At 38.8% G+C, this 14,689-nt stretch overlaps 1 protein-coding gene across 1 annotated transcript; it reads right to left on the reverse strand.

Moving 5' to 3' along the window:
* Window positions 1–10,615: 10,615 nt before the first annotated feature.
* On the reverse strand, window positions 10,616–11,599 carry LOC136067170 (uncharacterized). Its single transcript, XM_065772667.1, has one exon. It carries the CDS (start codon window positions 11,597–11,599, stop codon window positions 10,616–10,618), a length of 984 nt encoding a protein of 327 aa, XP_065628739.1.
* Window positions 11,600–14,689: the final 3,090 nt, after the last annotated feature.

Below are 14,689 nucleotides of genomic sequence, written 5' to 3' on the forward strand. Positions count from 1 at the left end.
GCAAGATGTTAGTTTGTAGGATGAATGTTTACAAGATGACAGTTTGCAAGAAATAGATATGAACAAGTATTAACAGTTTACAAGATGATATTTTGCAAGATGGAAACAGGAATGCAGTAGCAAGACCATAATGCAAAATTTAGCCTAAATGACATACGGATGAGAGGTACAAGAGCTACAAAAGAAAGGGAAAAGAAACTAACCTCCAAGAGCTTCCAAGACCCCACTAGCTTGTGCAAGGTCCCCCGGTTGAGCATGTCTAGGGAGGAGTACAAATAGGTAAGACATGCTTACCCCCACTTGGCATCTCGAGCCCTCTTAAAGTCACGGAAAATGGCCAACCACCTCAAGGACACCGTCTGTCCTTCATTGGTGAAGAGATATGCCCCTAGGAAGTATAGCAAGAAGGTCCTAGCCATCTTGGCGCAATCATTGGCTATCACCTGTGGGAAAGGCCTGTAATCCATCTCGATGTCAAAGTAATGAATCATCTCGGAGGTATACCTCTTCCCGAGCAAGTTTATGCCTAGCTGAGTGCCCAACTCACCCTCCAAGTTTATGAAAGCCCCATCACACCTGAGACCGGTCATGCGGTGGAAGTCATGGGGAGTTACAGTCATCTCCCTATCAGTAATGTGGAAGGTGTGGGTAGTGTCACACCACCTCTCAATCAAATTCTGCACTAGGATGGCACTGGCAAACCTCTTCGGTAACAAGCAAATAATTGGCTCAAAACCCGCTATATGAATATAGGCCCTTGTTTCTGCAGTAAGGACCTTATACCATGCCGCCACGTGATTGGTGCTTCCCTTGCCTAAAAATGGGGACAAAGACTACAAAAGGATGAAGAAATGGTGTTAGATTTGCATTTGGGTAAGAAATAGATGAAACAAAGTTGAAAATAGGGTTCCTGACTAGAAAAATGCGCACGCAGCCCCGTGTCTGTGTATGCATGCACTAGGCGCATGTATGAGGTTGGAAACTGCGTACGCATGGACTCAAGAACAAATACGTGTACGCATAAAACTTGGCCACGCATGCATGAATACAAGTTGCGCACGCAGACTCAAGTCCGCTTACTTATCAACATAGACAATGAGTCGTTCTTCGATATTTTCGAGTATGCTACAATCAAAACTCATCCTAAACATGTTCCTAACCCTCTTAAGGTATTAGGTTTTCATCTAAATCCTTCTCACAACAAAACCTAAACATTTGCATGTCCAAAAACGGATTAAAATAGAAGATCAAAGGAAAACTCGAAAGTAAGAAAAGTTTGAAAAACTTACTAGTTCAGTCCTTGTACCTTTCGAAAGATGATCTTGAGTCTTGTATGTCAATGGAAGGGACTCATTCAACCTCATCGCTCCATTCCAATGCGTGAGGTTGAAAGCATCACTAAAAAGCACGTAGGAAGTTTTCTTGGGATTGGGTGCCATGGAAAAGATGAAAAAGCTTGGAGAGGGAGAGAGTTTCTAAAGAGTAGATTTGAGAGAAAGGGATCAAATTGTGAGGAAGAATGAGAGAGAGGCAAAGTTTTGTAGAGAGGAGAGATGGAAGTTAGAGAGTTAGAGAGAATATGAGGGAGTTGAAGAGAATGAAAAGAAAAATGAAATGGTTGGTAACCATTAGAGAAAAATAAAGAGGTGGGAACACACTTGGTGGTCAAACTACATGTAGTTTAGACGCCTAAAATTAAAAATTAAAAAAAAAAAAAATCTTCAAATGTCCCCAATGGGTTCCCGAAAGGTGGAAAATGGAAAGGAAAAATTCAAGAATGCACTAAAGTGACGGAGATACCTTCAGTTGGGTAAAGGACACAGAGACCCTTAAAAGCATCCCCAATGAATGGAAAGTATTCAAAGCATCCCTCAACAGATTGGAGGTTACCAAGGTTACAGTATCATGGAAGGACTCTCCTGCAGGTCCATGGCATAAAGGCAACCCCCCGTGAGTTGTGATGAAATTTCCTCGTGGAATAAATAGGACCCCCTCATGGGTAGAATAAATACAAGTTCCCCAGTGAGCCATGAAGAAAAAGAAGAATTTTCCCCAACGGACCACACATACCAAAGACTTCCTCGTAGGTTACAATCACCAACACACTTCTCAGCATTTTACCATCCCAGTAACCAACATACGAAGAAGGGTCCCCCGTGAGTCACCAAGAACTTCTCAATAGATCATACTCCTCAAGGAGTCTTTCATCATCCCCAATGGATTCTTCACCTAAGACTCCCTCGTGGGTTAGAACACCAAGGCCACTTGTGCACATATCTTACGGGAATTGAATATGCAGACGTAGATCATACACTAGTCAAGCAAAGTCAAAATACAGAATTTGTACACATATCCTCTAGGAATTGAACATGTAGGCACATCATACAAAACTTGTGCACATATCCCAAGGGAATTGAATATGCAGGCACAGTGGAAGAGGTAGAAATAGAGATAGAGACCAAGGTCACCTCAAGGCAAGAGTTTCACCAGAATAGGTAGAGATAGAGATGGAGAAGACAAGTATTACCTAGAGACGCAAGCCATCTAGAGAAGTTTGAGGCAAGAACCCTAGATGGACACCACAGATATATATACTTTTAATCTCATAAGAGCACCCTGTTTGCTTGGTTAATGGTTGCAAGCATTGGCCTTGTTTGCTTTTCTTTTTGAGTGACTCTAGGATAGTGAGTCACTCGCCTTTTGCTTGCAATTGGCAAATTAGGTTTCTGGGATAGTGAACTTGTCGTTGCAAGATTCTCGAGTAACAAAGATGGGAATTCAAACATACAAATCCCATGCAACTCTGTGGAGTTGCACCCTGCCCTATGTATGCATGTTGTATGCCGTGTGCATAGGTTGGGCCCGAGCCATACGTCGAAACAAAATGTTTTGTCTCTTATTCTTTTGATTTCGTTAGTGAAGCTCACGAATCAAAAGAGGGACATTTGTAGACACTAGACTTTGTAACCTTACGACTCGGGCCCCTATTCCCCAAAGATGCTGAAATTCTAAAGCCCAAGGTTGGTTTAGGGCCCAATTAGATTACAAATTGACCTAGGAGGTGTTAAAATGAAAAATATTACTTTTTTATGAGCAAATAAATCTATTTTTAGAAAGTAAAAGGCCAAGGAAACCCTTGGCCTACATATGTAGGCTAGAACCTACATACGTAGGTCTGATGCATGCGTATGCAAAAACGGACCTATGCATGTAACTAGAGTTTCAGAAATCTGTGAGAGGCAAGTTTTCTACATTAATGTTGAGGTTTGGAATGAATCCCAAATCATCTGGGAGCCATTCCAAACCCTTATTTTCTCACTATATAAAGCCATACATGACACCTTTTCAAAACACATAGAAAATCCTAAGGAAAAACCTAAGATTCACTAGAAATAGTGAATCAAAGAGGGATTTTTTCACAAAATATCCTCAAGTCAATTTTATTTTGATTAGGACCTTTTCTGGTCTTGACCCTTAATTTTGAAGTTTACTAATCATTCTTGTTTGGTTGTGAATAGATTTGACAGAGGGGAATGGTTAAAATCAAGCCGAAGAGCTTTTTTTTTTGGGTGAGGTATATGTCCTAACATTTTCTTTCAATTTTTAATTTAATCTTGCTTTTGATCTTGTTTATTTTCTTTGTTTATGTGCTAGTATGTTTGTTTATTTTAGGTTTACGTTGTTTTTACACATGCTAGGTTGCTAGATTTGTTGTTCTTTAGTTTTTGTTTCTGTTTTTTGGGTTAGGGTTCTTCAAGGTGTGTCTACATGTGAATGCTTTTGCATGCATACTTAGGCTCAAAGTATGCGTACACATACAATTGGCTAGCATATGTAGGCCTATGTGCACGCATACTCAAGCCCAAAAACCCTAATTTGAGTTTTTCTGCTTCCGTTTCTTTGTTTCTATTACATAATATGCCTTTGTTTTAACCTTCTTGTATGTTTTTGAGTCTCTATTCCTCTGTTTAATTACTTGTTTACCTTTGACATGCTAGATTAGGTTTTCCTCTTTATTTCTTGCTTTGATACCATTAACATGCATATAACATGATCATGCATTAATACCATGGGTGCTGAGATGCAGTGAGGTAGGTTATGCATTGATATGAACATGGAGTTTTAGAATGAATACGTCTGTTTGATTTTTTTTTTTTTTTTTCATGTCTAGAAGTTTGGGATATATTTGTTGATTGTTGCCTTATTGCCATGCCTAACTTTTTGCCATGATTTGTTTTGCTGCTTTGGATGATGTGATATGAGATGCCATGATAGATGAATGTTAAGTTTGGGATGAAATGCCATGTTGTATGCTTAGATGTATGCTAGTGTGTGTGTGTGTGTGTGTGTAGATGCAATTTTGAATGTGCCTTTAATAGGATTTAGACGTAGGACACAATAAGTGGAAGCCAACCCATGGCTCGTGCGGTTTTTGGTACCTAACACCTTCCCAAGACTGTACCTAAACTCCAAACCCATATTTTAGTAGTAAGACTAGTCCTTCCACATAAGGGTGCTATATTCATGGTTCCTAGACCATAAAACTAGGTGGTATCTCCTTGTGTTTTCTCTGCCCCAATCCATTTGGCCAAGGCATTCCTCCCATAAAAGGTGCGCCAACTATGCGTTGCGCCCACAATTCCTTACTATTTTCAAGCCAGACATTACTCACTCTATGCACAGATTAAGTCAGTTTATGTCTAAGCCTAGAGAGCCTCACCTTGCTCTGCATATAAAAGCATTTGCTGATGCAAATTGGGTAGCATGCATTGACTCAAGGAGATCCATTACAAGTTATTGTGTTTTCCTTGGTGATTCTTTAGTTTCCTGGAAATCAAAGAAGCAAAATACAATCTCAAGATCTACAGTAGAAGCAGAATACAGAGCAATGGCAATTGCAATGTGTGAAGTGACTTGGATTTTGTATTTGCTTAAGGATTTGAATGTCAAGCATGAACAAGCCGCCTTACTGTTTAGTGATAGTCAGCAGCAATTCATATAGGCACTAATCTAGTGTTCCATGAGTGTACAAAACACACAGAGATAGATTGCCACATTTTAAGAGATAAAGTGCAAGCTAGTGTTATAAAGCTCATGGACATTAGGACACAGTCCCAGTTGGCAGATCTCTTGACAAAAGCTTTGAAGTTGAACCAATTCTCTAGTCTTCTAACTAGGATAGGCATTCTCAATATTCATTCTCATGATGTCCATCCTAGAGGGGGTATCAGAAGTTAAAGAAACTGAAGGGAGAAGTATGCAAATCAGAAGTTGCAGAAGTTGTAGAAAAGGAAGTTGCAAAAGCTACATAAAAGGATGTAGGCTAAACGGCGAGTAGTTTGAGTAGTCTTGAGCAAAGCTACATGTAGTTCAACCCTTGTTATGTGAGCACGTGAGAAGCATGAGTGTACTTAGTTGTGCTTCTCTGTTTTAGTTAGTTACAAGTCATTATTAGCTATTAAGCAAGTTAGTTAGAGAAGTTAGTCTCTCCCTCTCTCTGATTGTATATAAACTATACTATAAATCATTATTTGGTAGTTAATGAGAATTGATTTTCATTCTTAAGAAATTTTTGTATGGGAATTGAGGATTTGGTTGTTAGAAAAGGTGATCACAATTATACAAATATTATTTAGCAAAAAAATTAAACAAATATTATGCAATAGTAGAAATACTGTTACAACTTATTTATTTGGTCATCACTAAGGTATGTGGTGTAGTAGTAGGAAACCCTCATGGCCCACCATGTTGCGAATTTGAGTAGTGGTAAGCTCTATTATAGCATGGGTAGTCTCACACTATTCATGAGTAGAGTTTAAGTAAGTTGAGATAGTGACCACACCAGCAAGCTCCTATTTTTCATTATAAAATTAAAATTTTGTTCATTTGTTCATATAGATTATTAATTTTTAGATTGTATTATGTTTATTTATTTTTTCTTTCTTTCTTGAGTAATGCAATAAATATAACAAATTTCACGTCATTTTTTACAATAGTTAAGATGATAAGTTTTTACTAGTTTTTATTTGAGCCTGTTAGATTTTAGACCCCTGTAAACACAATTTGTTTAACCTAATTTAAGCCAAGTCGTTACTTAGTTGTTGTTACTTAGTTCAATTAAACAAATCTAGGTTAAACAAATATTAATCATATCACAAATAGTGGAAAGGTAAAGAACACGACGATATAATGACCCAAGAAGACCAATGAATTGACCGGTTTCAAGGTAAAAATCCTAGGGAGGATTTAACCTAAAAAATCTACAATGTAACAATTCACTAATAGAATGGAAGTTTTACAAAAGACTTAAACCTAAATCTTATGCAACCTCATATAGTACTTACTCACGTAACCACACGCAACTCCTAATCTACGGACTCTTCTATTATGAATCTATTGCAAACAAATTCTCCTGTTTGTGACTTTGAGTACCCTACTCAAAGGTTTAGCTCATCAACTTTGGTTGACTTGATTTGCAATAACTTATCTCCACTGGTACTTGTTATTGGATCTTCTCTCTAGTAGATACTTTTTGAGTTAGAAGATTACAGAGCCTCACAGATCTCACAGGAGTAACTCAAAAGACTTAGAAAATGTAGATTAGGGTTTCTCTCTTATACCTAGCAGTGTTGGACTCAAACTCTAAATGTTTTGCTAGCTTTTGGGTCTTATTTAAAATCTGTAGAATTTGTGTCTTGATCAATCAAAGAACACACTCAATCGGTCGAGCCTAGCAGTTTATGAATTCTTCTTTCTGTAGCTTGTATTTTCTTGAATCTTGACTTGTATCAACTTGAGCAATGTCAAACTCTTCAAAGAAACTAAAATCTTATACTAGACTAGTTTTTGTACTTGGTTTGCCAACATACAACAAATTTAGTTCATAAACATTTGATCCTAAATATTTAAAACCTAATAGAGCCCACTACTAACATCATTTTTTTCCTATCGCTATCAACTTGCCACCCTTTGTCCATGTACATACTTATTTATGGGTTCAAGTTTCATTCTTAGTTGTCAAATGGTGCATGAAGAAATTGTGTCGGCTCCATGCTATAAGCAATTGATGTGGTTGCTTAGGGCCCCAAGTAAAAAAAAAGGCCCCCAAATTATAACCAATTGAGTTATTTCTTTCATTGTAATAATATCAATTAAGTTCAAATATTAACCAATAAATAAAATAATTTTTTATCAAATGAAAAATAAACAAAAATTAAAGAAATGCTACATGTTGTTATAGGCTATTATTGATAGCAAAAAAATAATTTTAGTGAATGGTTTAAATAGAAAATAAGAAGTAACTTAACACCTAGGATTTATTGTGAAAAATATTGTAAATGTAGCACAACTCAAAAAAAAAAAAAAAAAAAAAAAAAAAAAAAAAAAAAAGAAAAAGCAATACACAAAAAAATTTCACAGTAGTTTTTTTTTTTTTTTTTTTTTTTTTTTTTGGAGAAACCAGACCAAGCAGCCTGGGCACTTTTATTCAAAACAAAATTAATGAACATCTCTAAACACAAAGGGGGCAATGTCTTCAGGTAAGTCTTCTAACCAGTCCTGAAGCCCCGTACTAGAACTAGCTTTCTTAGCCAATGCATCAGCAACAGAGTTACATACACGGCTAGAATATGAAAAATCAACATATTGAAAATGTGATAATTGGGACTGAATGTCTTCAAGAATGTTCCCATAGCTGGCAAACTGACCCGTGCCATTCTGAAGCGCCTCAATGACAATAACAGAGTCCCCTTCGACCACCACTTGAGTCAAGCCAATCTCTAAAGCAAACTAAACTGCCCTCTGACATGTCAAAGCCTCCAACTCCGCCACAGACTACCTGAAAGGAACAGGCATGGTTAGCACCCCAATCGAATCCCCCCTGCTGTCACGCACAATCACACCCAAACCCACCAGGTTCGAAGCTCGAAAAACCGCAGCATCAAAATTGATCTTGTAAATATTCGGTGCAGGGGGTCGCCATTGTTGTATCACCTGAGGACGTGGTGGACTCTGCTCACTCTCCCGTGCTTGAAGGAACTCTTGGAGAATGCTACCGGCCTCTCTACAAATACTATCCACAGGCCGGACAGCTCTATTGAAGTGAATGGCATTGTGCCTATTCCACACGAACCACCCAGCAATAGCAAAAATCTCAGCTTTGTAATCATCTTGACTCGGCAAAAACCTGGCCAACAACTCTCTGTAATTCATAGGCTGAACAGGGACATATTGGTGGAACCATTCCAAGGACAGCCAAACACTAGCTATTTCCTTGCATGTCCATAGAGCATGAACGGTATCCTCAGGAAACTCTCTACACAAATCACAAGTATCAGAGTCCGTGACGTGTCGATGGTGCAGATTCGTCTGTTTTGGTAAAGCCTCATTACATGCACTCCAAACAAAGTTTTTGATTTTGTTTGGCACCCGGAGTTGCCAAAGACTTTTCTAGAATTTCTTTTGGTGTTCTGCACTTGAGCTACCTGCATTAGACATGGAATCACAGGAAACAATTAATTTATAGGCGCTGCTAGTTGTGAACAAACCTGATGGGGTGTGCTTCCAAGCAATACGATCGGGGGGTCGCCGAAAACTCAACAGTATGGATAGAATTGATTTAGCCTCATGTGGAAGGAATAAATTTCGCACCACCTCCTCATTCCACCTCACTTGGACCTGATCAATGAGAGAACTAACCTTTGTCTCCGCTGCCATTTGGGTTAGCGGGGAAGTAATCAATCCAGTTGATTTGTCCGGCAACCATCTATCCTCCTTAATCCTCACCCTCTCCCCCATCCCCACCCTCCATACCATCCCCTTCGAATGGCATCCCTAGCATTCAAAATGCTCTTCCATGCATAGGATCCCATAGTAGATTCCCTTGCTTCAAGAATAGAGCAATTCGGAAAAAATCTTGCCTTGAACACACGATGGCAAAGTGAGTCTGGATTATTAATCATCCGCCACACCTGTTTGGCCAGTAAAGCATCATTAAATTTCTCAATTTCCTTGAACCCCATACCACCTACCTCCTTAGCCTCACAAAATCTATCCCATTTAACCCAATGAATCTTCCTATTCCCTCCACTATACCCCACCAAAATTTACTAATCATGGTTTCCAACTCCTTAATCAATCCTTTTGGGAGCTTAAAGCAGCTCATTGTGTACGTGGGAATCGCTTGAATGACTGATTTGATGAGCACTTCCCTACCAGCCTGAGACAAAAGTTTTTCCTTCCACCCTTGGAGTTTCTTCCACACCATTTCCTTGATGTAAATAAAGCTTTGTTTCTTATCCCTACCCACAAGAGCTGGCAAACCCAAATATTTTTCATACTGTCGAATGGCAGGAACACCCAAAATAGCCTTTATCCGATCCTTCATATCTGGAGTGGTATTGGAACTAAAGAAAATACTAGTTTTGTCTCGATTAATCTTCTGCCCTGACCCTCTCTCATAAATAGCCAAAACATCCAGTATCTTCTGGCATTCCTCCTCTTTTACACGACAAAACAAAATACTATCATCAGCAAAAAATAAATGAGAGACCCTAGGTCCGTTCCGACAGATAGCTACACCCTGAATATGCCCTTCCATCTCTGCTAAATGTAATAAGCTCTGAAGGCCCATTGCACACATGAGAAAAAGATAGGGCAATAAGGGATCACCCTGGCGAAGTCCTCGTTCCAGTTTAATAAAACCCACAGGCTGACCGTTAAGGAGCACAGAATAAGAAACAGATGATATGCATGACATGATAAGATTCACAATTCTATCTCCAAGGCCTAAATGCCACATGGTTTTCTCCAAAAATTCCCATTCCACCCTATCATACGCTTTACTCATGTCAAGCTTAAGAGCCATCTGACCCACCTTTCCTTGGGTTTTCCTTTTAAGATAATGAAGGGTTTCAAAGGCCACAAGCACATTATCAGTTATAAGTCGTCCAGACAAAAAAGCACTCTGGGATTCAGGGATAGTTGTAGCTAAAAATTTTTTCAAACGGTTAACCACAACTTTTGAGATCAATATATAAACCTCGTTGCACAGACTAATAGGCCGAAAATCAGAAACTTTCTTAGGATGCTTTATCTTAGGAATTAAAGCAATGAAAGTAGAGTTAAGGGATTCTGGAATCACACCTGTGTTGAGGGCTTTAAGCACCACTGCAGTGACATCCTCCCCAACGATATGCTAGAAGGACTTATAAAATACAGGTGACATCCCATCAGGTCCAGGAGCTGTCAGAGGAGCCATTTGTTTAAGCGCCACCCCCACCTCATCAGCTTGAAAGTCATGCCCCAGCAACTCAGCTGCTTCCTCAGTAATAGCTGGATGAATGCCTTGCAAAATACTGTCAAAACCCGAAGGGTTTGAGGAAGAGAAAATAGTCCTGAAATAGTCCTCAACAATCCCACTCAATCGGCTTTCCTCTTCTACCCACCTTCCATCATTATCCTCCAAACCTGATATAAAATTTCTTTGATTCCTTTGGTTTACTCGGCAATGGAAGTAACGAGTGTTACTATCTCCCTCCTTCAGCCAAGCATTGCGAGACCGTTGCTTCCACATACTTTCTTCACGATATTTGAGCTTCTGAATTTCCTCCCTTAACTAATAAATCTTCCCCAGATTTGAAGCATGGCAACCTTCCTCTTCAGCCCATTTTAAATCCTTGAGTTTCTTTGCCAAAGTATTGCGCACATGCCCAAAACAATTCCTATTCCAGGCTCTCAAATTCAACTGGCAAGCCGTGATCTTCCCGTTAAAACCCCTGTCTATATTAGGAGAGGACTCACCCTCCCAAGATTGCTTTATTACATCTTCACAGGTACTATCTTTTAACCACATAGCTTCAAATCTGAAGGGACGGCCTTTCCTGTAAAAGCGCTTGAATTCCGAGTCTGAGCACAGCAGAAGTGGTTTATGGTCAGAGTGAAAAGCATCCAGGTGGTGAATACGAAATACTGAAAACCGAAGAACCCAATCTACAGTTGCCACACCCCTATCTAGTCGGATCCAAGTATTTTGGTCACCAGGCCTTCTGTTACACCAAGTATATGGGAATCCTATAAAGCCCAGATCCTTCAAAGCACAATAATCCAAAGCATCTCGAAATCCCTGCATTTGCCTCTCCGGCCTATCCAACCACCCCAATTTCTCATTAGCAAACAAAATCTCATTAAAATCGCCCAAGCACACCCAAGGCAAACTAAATCGATGACTTAAAGATCGAAGTAAATCCCAGGAGTTTTCCCGGCTGGCAGTGTCAGGATCTCCGTAGAAACCCGTGAACCTCCAGGCGTCATCCGCTCCTTGATTAATAACAACATCAATGTATCGCTCAGATGAAGTCTGAACACTAACATCCACATCATGCTTCCAGAACAAAGCAAGCCCCCCACCTGAATTGACACGTGGGACAAAAAAAAGATTAGCAAAATGTATCCTTCTACCAGTTCTATCCAAGATAAATTTTTCAGCCTTAGTTTCCATTAAGAAAACTAATTTGGGATCTTTTGTTGTCACTAGGGCAACCAGCTCATCTTCTATCTGTGGGTTCCCAAGCCCACGATAGTTCCAACTTAGGCAATTCATAATGCTCGGTGGTGCTGCCAAGCAACCACCACCTCAGGAGATTGGTCATCCATCCCCTCACAAACATCCATACATTGTTTTTTACTCTCCACTAAATTCTCTAAGTCAATACTCATACGGCGCTTCTCATTGTCCATTGTGTTCGTTACTATCATGAGCATACAGCCTTCCTCATTATCCTTCTGACTCTTACCCACTTCTCTAGCTAATCTCTTCCATGCCCTAGTCAACAAAGTTGGGCCTGACTTCTCAGTTGAAATATCTGTCACTGTAGTTGGCTAATCTACTTTGGCCGAAACAATAACATGGCTGCCTTGCACCTCCATTGGTCTAACCCGGTCCTTTCCCAGCCCAACATGACCACTCCCATTACCCTCACATTCTTGCTGACATGTATGCACCATCCCTAAAGTACTACCATTTACTACTGAAACATCCCCTCTGTCCTCCTTCTCCCATACTTCGTCATGATCACTTGCAGTGGCCGATTGCTTAGACTTCTCACCCATATCATGCTGAACTTTGGTTTTGACATTTGATTGCTTCTGCCATGGTACTTTACTGCGTGCTGCCCTGGGAATAGTTGCCACTGTTTTACGTATAGCCCTTACTGAGTCCGCACGAAGCCATTCGCCGTATTGTTGATCTTCCTTGCGCAACCTACCCTTGTTATGCAGCCACATCTCACAGTCTCTCTCACCATGACTGACACGGCCACACCAATAGCAAAAGTTTGGTAACCGCTCATACTTCAATCCCACCCAACCCACAAATTTCCCTTCCGTCCGTAGCTTGCAACATCTGGGTAATGGTTTTGATATGTCCAAGCTGATTCGGATCCGCAAAAATTCTCCCCCAGCCCCATCGTCTTCTGGATCAGCAACTTGAAGCACCCTACCTAAAGTCTTGCCCACGGATTCACCAGTTTCAGTCGTTAATAAATATGCAGGAACGTTGTGAAGCTGAATCCAAAAAGAAGAACTAGAATAGTCGAGTGATGGAGCCGCCTCAGTAACCAAAGTTCTCTGAAATACCACCAGGTGCTTATCGTATTACCACGGTTCCAGTTCTAAAACACGTTCCATATCAAGACAGTCCTCAAACTCAAACAGCAATATATTATCTCCCATATCTCAAATTTTTAATTCCCCCTAGGTCTCCATAGAGGTTTAAATGTGCGAGCCACAACATCGACATTCAGCACACGTTTTGTGAAGAACTTACCAGCCAAACGATGGAGGATAGTTACCTCTTGTCCATCAACATCAGCACCCCTCTCTTCCTCTTCTGACAGAGAAAACCTAGCCCACATCTCCTCAAGTCCAGCCATAGTCCCATGTTCCACCAAAACACAACCAACAGCCAAACGAGAAACCACTAACTCACACAGTACCACACCGTCCTACCAGCCTCACCAGAGTCCGAAGGGAACGAAAACCTAGACGAGGCTAGGGACAGGATTCTACAGACGCAAAGGAGTAGGAAACCCTAAACCCTAGCCGTCAGAGAAACTTTTCCTAGCTTTAGCTCAAAGAATCAATCCTATGTGAATTAGCAAACTTTTACTAATACTCATTTAAGTCTACTACTAACATCACTCTATTACTTATCATGTCACAGCAATAAGTATAAAAAATTTTGTCAAATTTTTTGTGTCTAAAACTTTATAAAAAAAATTACATGGCTCATATTAATTAATATTAATTTTACATATAAAACAAGATAATCAGTTTTTACTTAAGGTCTCCAAATGCAAGCTACCCTGCGGAAAAAATTGAATTATATGAATTTCATATATATATATATATATATGTATATATATATGTGTATGTATGTTTATCATTTGAGTGCCGCCCACTTTTATTAAAAGGCCTCATTCAATGAGGTGGTTGACCGAGCCCTTAAATGGTAAGGCTTCCTTAATTAGATAAACCTTTTTTCTTCTCCGGCCGACTTTTGTGCATAATAATAAATACAAAATCGGCTACATTAATGAAGTTGAGTGTGCTACGCGCGGGAGAAGCAAGAAAAAGCTCGAGAATTAAAACAGAGGCAAGGGTTGGGTCCAGGCCGGCTCAGCAACTTTGGAGCCTTTAGGCAAAAATTTAATACGGAGTCTTTTTATTGTTTTATTTAAAATTTATTTTTTTTATTTTTTGGGATACAAAATTACTAATTAAGTTTTTGTATTTAAGTTTCTTTAACATTTCTTTTATAATTGATAATATGACTAATTTACTTGATCTTTCTTATAACATAGTAAATATTAAATAAGATTTTATTAATTTTAATTTTGAAAATTTTCTTTCTGCAAAACAGGTATTTTAAGTAATATTTTATAAGCAAAATATGCATTTGGAAAAAAAATTTGACATTTTTAAATATATAAGTATATTAATTGGAGTCTTTTCATTTATTAGCATAATTAGGTACAATAAATTAATATCACTATAATACAAATGGGTTGATATGATATACATCAAATTATTAATTGGTGTGATAACTTATAATTTTTTTTTTTTAACAAGTGTAGTCTTCTTTTATTTGGGAGTCTTAGACAATTACATCAGTTGCATCTATAGTTGAGCTGACGCATTGGGTCTATTGCACATTCAATCTGATACAATATAGGTATGTAACAATTATATCATACTATATAAAGTCAGAGAGTAAGAAAGAGGACAGTGCAGTTTTTTTTTTTTTTTTTGGAAAAAAAGAGAGCCATATTCGGCCATAGAGAGAAGTAACCTGTGAGAGAAAAAGTGAGTTTTTGTTTACTCAATGTAATCTCTATTCCATTTATATTGATTTTCCAAACACAATCACAATGACCCATATCATTAGATGCGAAAAATGTAGTGTCCACTTGTTGGTTGTTGCAAATAAAAACACACTTGAAAACCATAAGTTTTTTTTTTTTTTTTTTTTTTTTTTTTTTTTTTTTCACGAGAGGTTAAAGGCTAAGAAAATTGCAACATTGTGTTTATTGGTAATTCTAATGATTGGTTATCTATCTTTGCAACTACATAATTTACACTCTTGGATAATTGTTGTTACAGGGGCTAGTTATCTTTCTATTTCTAAAAGAAA

Source organism: Quercus suber, unplaced genomic scaffold (genome assembly GCF_002906115.3).
Source record: "Quercus suber isolate HL8 unplaced genomic scaffold, Cork oak 2.0 scaffold_61, whole genome shotgun sequence".
Classification (NCBI taxonomy): domain Eukaryota; kingdom Viridiplantae; phylum Streptophyta; class Magnoliopsida; order Fagales; family Fagaceae; genus Quercus; species Quercus suber.